Here is a 10,840-nt window from a genome sequence, read left to right as displayed (position 1 = left end):
CATTAAATTTAATGTAGTTTATATTGGTGTCAATTAACTGCAATCTGGGAATATATGGCCTTGTGCTTTGGTTGTCATTGGGGAGAGTCAGAGTACCTTCAAATATTTAATGACCACAATTATACCTCATAGCTTTCTTATTATGACTCACAAAATAGCAATGTAAGAGACTTGTGGATACTTCTGTTGGCTGGGTGTACAGACATTATTAATACATCTCCAGACAGGCTGAAGATGAATATCAATTTTAAAAATCTTCAACCTTTCATGAGCTTGCTTAGAAAAACATTTCCACATTAGGAACCTTTTAAATTAAATTGCAAGTGGTACCGCCATGCAATTTTAGTACATCAGTAACACCCTGTCTGGTGACATTGGAGAAAAAAAATATAAAAATTGTGGCCAGGGCTTGTGGCCAGGGCCACAACTTAATAACAACATTAATAATAACCATTGATAATGACAATAATGGACAAATTGGATCTAATTTTGTTTTATTTCAATCTGGGAATGAATTATAATCACATTCTCCAGACACTTAAGGTTAAGCATGGAGTAATTCTTAGCAAAAGGCACTTAATTCAGCTGTTATTATTAAGTCATGGCCACGAGATATTAAATTGTGACCACAATATTTATCTTTATTTTTACTTTTCCTCCCACTGTAGAACAGGAAATAAGTTTCTTCCATAGCAATAACATAATAAACACTGAGCATATAGATCACAGGACATTTGACCATGTTTATTTGCAAAATGTCTTTAAAACCACAAAAAAAAGAAAAAGAAAAACATGCAATACACAATACCAAAACCCTACAAGGTCTGTAAAGTAGTGAAAGAAAAACAAGCTCACATAATAATAATTTTTAAAAAACCTCAGCACTTAACAATAGGCAGAGGGATGTTTTCACTCATTTCAATCTCACTCTCATATGATCAAACATACAGTTAATTGTAAATTTACCAATCTTCACGTTTTTACATTTGTGAAGCGAGGAAGGAAAAACTTCAACTTTTCATACCTCCTGAATCAACTGGCATGAACATAGTGTGTAAACGTTATTGTAGAGATTTGGGAACTGAAAGACACCAGATTTATTTTATCCTTTCTTCGTCCTCCTCATGGTGCGTGGTGGCAAGATAAGTATGGTTCTTCCTCCAGCCATGCAGACAGTGGCTAGAAGAAGTTGCCAAAGTGTCCTGTTATAGCAAACTTTAAAGTGTACAATATTTTCTGTACACAGCTATAGAAATGAGCTAGTTGCCATCATTCGTGGCTGTGTTACAATACACATAATATGAACTGCGCAGACAGTCTCAGCATCAACAATCACACGTTTATTGAACCTCTAAGTACATCGTTTTGATTCTGTTTGAAAAAGCAGAAAAAAAACAGAGCGAAAGGAGGTGAGACAAATTCTTTCTTCTTACTACAGCGACTGCATTAGGCAGGTTGGTTCAATGAGTCTCAGCTCTAAACCCGAGAGGAAGCTCATTCTTCCACTTCTTTCACTTTCCCACAATAAAGTAAGTGGTCCACCTGGCCAGCAGCAAAGCGCCGAAGATCACAGTGTAGCTGAGGAGAACGAACTTCAGGAGTTCCTTGAGTGTCCTGAGGAAGCGCACAAACAGGGGATCCACGTCCAGGCGCTTCATCTTCTCATCTTGATCCATCCTGCAACACAAATTTGATCTGGGACATCACATCAGAAAAATATTGCTTAGAACAAAACGGAGCTAACAATAAGATGAAAACACATTAATTTACAAGAAAACGTGATGATAAAGAGAAAAATACAGCTTGCAGGGATCCCACATATTCTCACTACAAGTTTTTGTACTTTATTCAAACCTCTAGATGTTTTGTATAGTTTTGATAACTTAAACATTCAGAAATGCACAAAAAATGACCTTGATCTTTGATTCTATTTATTTTTTTACAGGAAATGTTTTTTGTACACTTCAATATTCTGATCAAGACTGATTTAAACAACTTCAAGCTGGATTAGTTTGAACTAAGTGATTTTTAAAATCTCACATACATTGAGTAACCTGATGCAACACAACAAAGTGTTAAAATAAATATATTTTCACAATGTATCCCTAAGGCACATCTTCAAAAAACAAACTAATGATGACTGTAATCACTAAAATGCAAATAATGACGCTATCATTTAAATACACATTTTAATTCAACATAGATTACACTCATGGCCACTTCAGATTAAAAATTATCTTTTCATTTCCCCTACTGAAAGGAAGAAGAGAACGAAAGTCCCGAGGCGGGTGGCTTGTGTGACATGAGCAGCGGATCTGGTAAATTATGTGGAACTGTGATTTTAAAGTAACCAGAACCACATTAAAAACCAATTCTCAGACTCACAGACAGCCACACAACACAGAGATGTGAGAACGTGAGTAATGTGAGCTCTTTTCTCTCCATCAACAGTCTCTCAGCTGAATTTCGTCATGACTGTAGAGAAGCTATGTTGTTTTTTTATCGTAACTAAGATCCAGAGAGACAAAAGCATTTACTAAAGTCTGAACTGCAGGGAAAAACGGTTAAACTCCCTAAACGATCACATTTCTTGGAAACTTTTCACCTGGGAGGTATAAAACATAAATTAGAATAAAAAAAATTAAAACCAATATTTTTTTCATTTGATCTCAAGGTTTAGCTTTCAGAGTTCCGAGCTTTACAGTAAGTTTCTCTGAGGCACAAGGTGTGGTTAATAATTTATGTTTAAATTGCTCTAAAGTGGGTCCTATTGATCTGTTTGTGTGCAGTCATCAACTTGAGCATCGTTCATGTCTTCTTTTCAGATAGTGGTAAGAAGAAAAACAAACTACCAAATACAAAGCGTCACAAAATATTTGTAGCGAAATATGAACGGTTAAATTAGCATTTACACAAACATAAATGCAATGTCTTGTACAATAAGTTAGTACTGATCAACACTATTACGATGTTGCACATGAAACGTTTTTATTTGTGTCCCAGAAACTGCAGCAAAAGTCAAAAGTTAAATTTGTGTGGCAGAAAAATTCCTACCTTGGTGTTGCTGCAACAGGACAAAAAGCTGATCAGATGCTCCTGTATCTCTTCTGAAGTTCAAAGTAGGTGTGTGCAATGTTGTGCGTTTTGAGCCCTCCTAATAGAGGAGGAGCTAAAATCAGAAACTGATCACAAGCATCTAAATCTCCCAGGGTTGATATAGAGCCAGTTTACGTCTTCCGTGCACCTGCTCCTCAAACAAAGAGAAGTGTAAGATTTTTTTTTTTGTGTGGAAAATCTAACCAAAGTAACTTCCAAGGTTTCCAGTCCATCAACAACAGGAAGGAAAATTAACATCGACTCGACAAGAGGTTCCCAAAAATATCTCTCAGCAGGTCTCCCTTGGTGTACAGTGTAAGGCAGGCAGAAGGTATTGACTGATGCAGATATCAAACACCCTCTTGCAGCACAGTTATCCTCTACCGGAACATGGAGCAAATGGCCTCCTAATTAAATCAGCGTCCTGCTCTGTCAAATCACGGGCCGCCATGGGCTGAGCTCTCCAGACAGCGCAGGGCTATTATCGGCTGATCGGCAGGCCTGTTACTGCGCTAATTGCTCCTTCAGAGAGCAGGACCACGCCTGATGGATTCACTGTCATGTAAAAAAATAAAAATAAATAAAACGATGAAAACAAAACACAAAATAGGACAAATGACTAAATGCTTATTAATGTAGCAAAACAAATTCTAGTTGATTAAAGTTTTATTTACCCATCTTCATCAGGAAAAAGCAAACTGCAAAAAAAAAAAACACTCCAGTTTTCTAAGCAAATCAAAGTGACTCTTTATTTGATTCTTTACGAGGCATACAAACATATATACAGCGTATCTTTAGCTAAGCAGTGATGTAACAGTATAAATCCAGGTTTATCTCTGTTGTCCAGTTGCCATCAGCAAGCAAACTTATTATAGACAGATGTAAATTGCGCTTGCAGCCAAAAGTATTCACACATGACACTCCCTACACATGGGAGTGGGGGTTGCTGTACGTGTAGGAGGCTCAGGGAATCTGGCATTCAGGTCTGTCCATGAGGGATTTGACCCAAGTGGTACCGTTCATGAGTTTTGTAGTGGCTATGATGTACTCCATGCCGCTGTCTTCCATCTGAGAGAGGAAACGCAGAGCGGCTATTTCTGCGTACGTCACCCCACCGAGGAAGAAAACCAGCGTGGTTCGGTTTTCCCCCTGTTGGCCTGCGGGAGGTTAGAAGAGAAGATGAACTCAAAGAATGGAAAAGGATGGGGAAACCCCCCCCCCCCCCAAACTTTTACCTATCAATCAACTTACTTTCAACAGTGTTCATACCCATAGAAGAAGATTTTTTATGTTTTTCTTTTTGCCAGTAAAAATCTTAAAAGTGTGGTGTACATTTGTTTTGAGCTCATTTATTCTGAAACCCAGAGCAACCAATTGCCCCAGAACAAAACACAACTTCCACCAAAGTACAAAAAAAAAAAACAAAAACAAACAAACAAACAAAAAAACAACAATCAGCAATTAAATTAAGGTTTCCTATTATCACCTCCATAACCAATTGAAAGCGGGCATGTAGCAACGAGTCAGCCATCTAATACCCAAACTCACACCTCTAATTAGCTCATTTTAAAGTGTCTAATTAAAATGAATTATTAAGATCTTCTGCTGCCTAAAATAAACCACTGAGAGAAAACATGCATATTTTGTAATCCAGCTTGTGATCTGACATTGACGACAACTCGGTTGCATTGTCAGGTCCCAGACATCAATCTTCCACTGTTCAGCGTTCGCCTTCCCTAAAGCAAAGCCTGCATCTTATCTACGCGGGGCAGACAGACGACTGTTTTCACTCTAGGATGAGCAGCGGCCCGGCAGCAGGATTAGTGTCTCAGCACGGTAACTCAAAGGTTCAACTTTGGGTTCTCAGTCAGGAAGGCGGTTTGCGTCGTACGAGGGTGAATTACCATGGTTACCTTTACTGAACCCGAAAAACACAGATTGTGTTCAAGATAAGAGGCAAACATGTGTGCAAACACAGCCTCTTGACAAGGAGGAGATAGAAGAACAGCTCTTAAAGGGGCGGTATTGTGTATTTTTTTCAGGCACATAGTAGGATTTTATAGCACAATCATGTTGCCTTTAGCTGCCTAATACTGTATATATCAAGCATGACTTAAAAAGACATTTGACTCCTTGAATTTGGCCTCTGTCTCTTTAAGAGTCTCCTGCTCTTTCCATCGTCACCTTCAGCACATCGTCACAACAATGCCTTTCTTCTTATGCCTTGTACAACCATTCTTAAGAGCACTGTACTGATAAGAAGCTCATATTAAAAGATCAACAGTTCCACCATGTGTTTGCTAATTGCTGCTGCCGCTAGTCTGGAGGAGCTGAGCGAGGGAGACAAAGGGGAGGCGTGATCTCAGCTGGAGACTGCAAGGAGGAGCTTTGGGGAAATAAGCGGCACTTTGTGAGTTGATTCAATTATTTTTTTCAAACGTGCATTAAAGAATCACAACAATGCTCAAAGTAAATTTTTGATGAGGGAATGACATAATAACATAATGTAAAACTCAAAAAAGTAAATTTTGTGCAACACAACCCATCAATGATCCAGACAGCTGGTTTCTCAAACCGGACAGTAAAAAGACACCCAAAGTAAGTTTAACCCCTCTTTGGCACTTACGTTTCTTATGAAGTCCAGATGGAAGCTGTTGTCTCTCCTCGAAGTGCGGGCCCGGGAGCATCTTTAGCACCTCTTCGATGCTGCGCCAGCCCGGCCTCGCCAGCACCTGAGTGAGCCGGATGCTGAGCGGAGCGTAGCCGCTGTAAACGTACGAGATGTCGTTTGGGTTCTGTGGACGTAAGCAGAAAAATTGCTCAAGGGAAACCCTTTAAAACGGCGTGATTTTAATCTTGAGCACTCGTTCATGTCCGACCTGCTCGTTGGCGTCCTCCATCCACAGCTTGAGGGTCTTTCTAATGGTGGGGTAGTTATTTCTGGAGCCTGTCTGTGGCTTCAGAAGACCCGCCTTCTCCAGGTTGTTCAGCGTTAGTATGTGTTCATAGCCATAAGTCTGAAAGACAAAGAATCATTTTTTCTTTTAGCAAAACAGAATAAGGATAAAAAAATAAATAAAAAAAACTCCAAACTTTTTTCTTCTTAACCCCACCTGAAGTATCTCCCTCTTGTAGTAGTCCAGCACCTTCGGCTTGAGGCCATTGTTGCACACTGACTGCATGGACACCAGGCGCAGAATCTTGATTAGTGGATCCTTCTGGGCGATGCAGTCTTCTATGTATGTGTTCACCTGGAAAGTAAGGGATTTCACTTAATTAAAATGATCAGAGTTAACTTATTTAAAGCATTAGCTTGAAAACAACCTCTTTTTTTTTTTTTTACCTTGTCTGTGTCGACGCCCGTCATAAACTCCTGCTCCACTGTCAGGTTATCAAAAAATGCCTCAGATGCTGAAACCAGGAAGTGTTTGATTTTATCATGTGCACACAGAAATTCTCAGAATATAGCATATACACATTAAAAGATGCTAAATAGAGATTATAGTGTGTGAAGTTGATGATACTTGATGGAAACTGGGCATATTTAGGTCACTGCTTAGCTAGTAGTGGAAAAAGTCATATGTTTTAATGAACCTCCGGAGTAAAATACACACTGGTTATGTCTTTAATCAGCTCAGCAACAGACGTGTGGTTGGCCAGCGAGCTCCGAGCTGCCTGCATGTGAGGCAGCTGAGACACAAACTGCTTTATCTCGCCCACCGTTTTAGCATTATGGCGCTCCTGGAAGAGAAAGACCACGAGGGAATTTAAATGTAGAAAAAAATAAACTTTTTTTAACAACTTGGTAAATGATTTTAGATGATGGAAGCTACTACCTCCAAAAAGGCAATCAAAGCTAGAAGACACACCAAAAGATAAGAACTAAATGTATGTATAAACATAAAAGTTTAAAAGTTTTTAAAAGCTAGATAAGCAATTTGTTTTTGTATTTTTTTTAAGTTAATATTTTAATGCAAATGAATATACTTAAGAGTTGCAATGTTGTGAAATATTTGAAATATATTGTGATTTTTTTTTAACCGTTTACTTGATAAGAACTCAGTAAATAGCTGGTATTGTTTTTAAACGTTTTTGGGAAACTAAAGGAATATCATCAGTGGTTGGTTACTGCATCTTCTTCATGTTAAAATTTCATATTTCTACAGACCTCAGTTTGCAGATCTTAAAAACACATAATACTTCATGACTGAAAATCTGAGGATTGGATAGAGTGTAAAGTTTGGAAATACAAATATTTTTTTTTTCATACCATTCCAGATGCAGAGTACACTTAAATAAAATTTCATACTTTTATAGAAACATGTATTTTAGGTAAATTTTAAAACAACCCTAAAATAATAATAACAACAACAATAACAATAATAATAAAAACAGTAAAAACGGAAGCTAAAGACCAACCTCGAAAGCTGCAGATATAATTTTGGCCTTTTTGCTGAGCGCTGCGCCAACAGCGTTGAAGTTTTTGTCGCGGATTTCCGCGTACAGTTCCTCGGCAGAGTTCAGCTGCAACTTCTTGGGCTCCATAGGCAAATCTTTGCTACCTTCACCTTGCTTCTTCTGTGCGAACTTCTCAGGAGGGAGCTTGACGTATCCTGTAAGATTTTGTAAAAAACTGCTATTATCTGTAATTAATCCAAGCTGACGATGTATATCGCTTTACATTCTCCTAAATTAGCATAAAAAAAAAAGTATATTCTGACCATTATTTATTCCATAGATCTCATCAATAAGTCCCTCGTAGGTGAGCTGCGTAGCGAGGGGGGTCAGCAGGTCAACGTTACGGTCCAGGAGAAGAAGAGTATCAAACACGGGTAGAATCTGATTCTGAGTGCCAGCAAACTCCCTCTTCATCCGCAACATCATGTTGGCCACATGCTGTGGGGAAAAAAAGCAGAGAACACAGTTTGTCAGCAGAAAGCATTCTGATGCACATCTGTCTGTATGCAGTCAGGTGTCTCAGTATCACACAGATCCTCACTTACACGCGCACAGTCTCCTTTCCCAAATATCTGAGGGATGGTACCATAGAGCGCCTGTAAGGTCATGAGGCCTTTGGCTGTGTGGTACAAACTCGTCTGGTCATTTTCCAGATAGCACTCCTAAACAAGGTGAAAAATTCAGAACAAATGCTTTTGAATGAACTTTACATAATCCATCTATGTAATCAGGAAGATTTATTTATTTATTTTTTTTGCTGTGGTTCATTAGTGCATTAATGCACTGTGCATTTGGGTTCTACTCACCCTAAAAGCGCTTTCATACTCCATGGAAAGCAGGTCACCATCGAAAGGAATCAGGTCCAGGATATACTCATCGATGTTGACAAAGGAGCCCAGCACTCCCTGCTCCTTCAGCCGCTGTTCACACAGCATGCTGCGCCGGGGCACGAACAGGATGTGGAAGTCTCGTGCCGGATGCAGCTTATCTTCACTACGGCGACGAAGGACGTAAATGTTGCATGGCGTAAAGTTTGCAACATACTCAAGAGGAAATACTTCAATGTTGTTTTACAAACCAATATAAACCCACCTAAATATATTTTGCGCAATGATGTCCATAAGCTCCAGCCTGGGACGGACGAAGAAGATGATGTTTTTCACATCAGCAGAGGGGAGTCTGCCGCTCTTCAGGGTAAACATCTTTTCCACTTCATGTTCCTAAAAACACAAATAGGACAAATGAAAACTGTGGTTGGTTATTAAAAAACGACCATTGTTAGATGGGACTTTTTTGTGTGTGTGTGTGTTGAATTTCATAAATTTATTTTGCAGAAGAGCCGCTTACCTTCAGAAGAGAGTACTGAGCTATCAGACCAAAAGGCCCCGTCAGATACTCATCCCAAACTATGGCCTGTAAGGCAAGAGAACAAAATATTACAATCAGACGCATGAATATCACATTGCTTTTCATAATGCCTTTGAACCAAGCTTTTTTTGGGACTGAATTGAAAAATAAGAGATCCAATTTAAAGCAACCTTATAGACAAAACTTTGTCTAAATAAAGGTGCACATTTTTAAATGTTATTGTCAATATACTAAAACCAACACATGGTCAAAATTATATAAACAAGTCCAGTCATGTGCAACAAACACAACTTAAACACAAAGTGGCGCCATACTGGCTGTGTATTTCCTACAGGAAATCGGAGATTTAATTCAGATTGGTTGGATCCAGGTTTATGAGTCAATTCATTTTTAATTGGGTCGACTCATGGCCATTCCACAAGATTAATGTTGGCCTGCTTTGTCCTTTCCAGTCAGTTTTGCGGCGTGTCTGTGATCATTGTCCTGATGGGACACAGTAGCACATGTATTATATGTACAGTGAGAAACTGCTATGATCACACATGCTTGTGTCTATGTTGTCAGAGGAACTAATCTCTGTTTTGTTCTGTTTGTAAGCATCTTGGTCGGAAGCTATAGCAGAAAAATGTAACTACCACGTAATGAATTTGAGTGTATTCAGGCAATTTATACGCATGCATGCGAGTTTTTTTTTCTTCCATTTACCTTACTTCCTGCACATTTGTCCAAAAACTCTCGAAGCTCTTTTCGAGCCGCTTCTCTCAAAATGTTTAAATTAACTCTGCCGTATGAAAGGTGGGCAGCCATTTTCCCTTCAACAGCAACATGAAGTCAGGTGACGCTAGAGAAGTCACGTGACAAAATGCTTTACGATAACAAGATAGTTCCCACACCTTTCCAACCATAGACAAAAATACGTATGTACGTATTAATATAATAATAATAATAATAAGAAAAAAAATAAATAAATAAATAAATAAATAATAATAATAATAATAATAATAATAATAATAATAATAATAATAATAATAATAATAATAATAATAATAATAATAATAATAAATAATATACAAAACGTTAAATAGATTAAATTTCATAGGCTTTCCACTGTAGCTTAATTAAGGATAAGTAAACTTTGTTAGCTTCATGCTGCAAATTTGTGTCACGCAAAACAACCTCGTCCTTTATTACAACTTTGTCACTGTCCTGCAGTTTTACTTGAATTTATTAAGTATCTCAAACAAGAAAGTACGGTGGTGTAACTATCTTGCTACCTCAGTGATCTTTGGTATTTTCTTTTGTTGTGGGTGTGGCACAGACGATAACCATTGAAAACGGACTCGTATTCTATTGGACCCAGTTATTTCAAGTGGAAAAGTAATTCATTAAGCGCTATGCCAAATTGTATTGCGATTTCATTTAATGTGCTATTTAGAAACAGCCTGGAATCATAGATTTGATCATTTTGTGATGTAATAAACAATAGGAACACTAGATGGCGTAGTGTGACCGCTGTTAAATTTAACTTGGTTGCGAATTCTTCGCATTTAAGATTCCTTTATTATTCTAAATTGTTGGAGTAAAATAACATTACCCCAACTTGTGTGAGCATAAATATGGCTTACAAGCTAATAAAGGAACCAGAAACATTTCAGGACATTTGATACGTGTGAAAATAAACTCAATAGGGTAATTAATACTTCTAAAATAAAAACAGATGAACGATTCCTTCAGATCAAGTTCAGAAGAGCATATGTTTTTATTTTTTTTATTTTATTTAATATATATACATGCAGAACCAGTCCACAGTAAACCCTTTTGCCAATGCGCAACGAAACTGACAGTGATTTCTCAATAGCGCTGTCTGGATGGGGAGATAAATTTAGACAGTTCTAAAGAAAACTGGATCAGGTGGTGA

At 38.1% G+C, this 10,840-nt stretch overlaps 1 protein-coding gene and 1 long non-coding RNA gene across 2 annotated transcripts; both read right to left on the bottom strand.

Annotated features, from left to right (window-relative positions):
• Positions 1–729: 729 nt before the first annotated feature.
• LOC103470560 (uncharacterized) lies at positions 730–3,456 on the bottom strand. The gene is made up of 2 exons (XR_534504.2): positions 3,055–3,456; positions 730–1,677 (listed from the first exon to the last, which is right to left on the bottom strand). It is a non-coding gene; the product is annotated as an uncharacterized LOC103470560 (long non-coding RNA).
• Positions 3,457–3,823: 367 nt separating this feature from the next.
• vps33a (VPS33A core subunit of CORVET and HOPS complexes) lies at positions 3,824–9,765 on the bottom strand. The gene is made up of 13 exons (XM_008419100.2): positions 9,628–9,765; positions 8,902–8,967; positions 8,647–8,774; positions 8,361–8,547; positions 8,100–8,216; positions 7,818–7,992; positions 7,516–7,709; positions 6,711–6,837; positions 6,440–6,507; positions 6,210–6,347; positions 5,976–6,113; positions 5,723–5,891; positions 3,824–4,253 (listed from the first exon to the last, which is right to left on the bottom strand). Exons 1-13 carry the CDS (start codon positions 9,727–9,729, stop codon positions 4,060–4,062), a joined length of 1,803 nt encoding a protein of 600 aa, XP_008417322.1. The 5' UTR covers positions 9,730–9,765; the 3' UTR covers positions 3,824–4,059.
• Between the last annotated feature and the right edge of the window lie 1,075 nt (positions 9,766–10,840).

The sequence above is a fragment of the Poecilia reticulata genome, linkage group LG9 (genome assembly GCF_000633615.1).
Source record: "Poecilia reticulata strain Guanapo linkage group LG9, Guppy_female_1.0+MT, whole genome shotgun sequence".
Taxonomy (NCBI): Eukaryota; Metazoa; Chordata; class Actinopteri; order Cyprinodontiformes; family Poeciliidae; genus Poecilia; species Poecilia reticulata.
The sequence above is the reverse complement of the archived record's forward strand: the minus strand, read 5'-3'. Positions and strand labels throughout refer to the sequence as shown.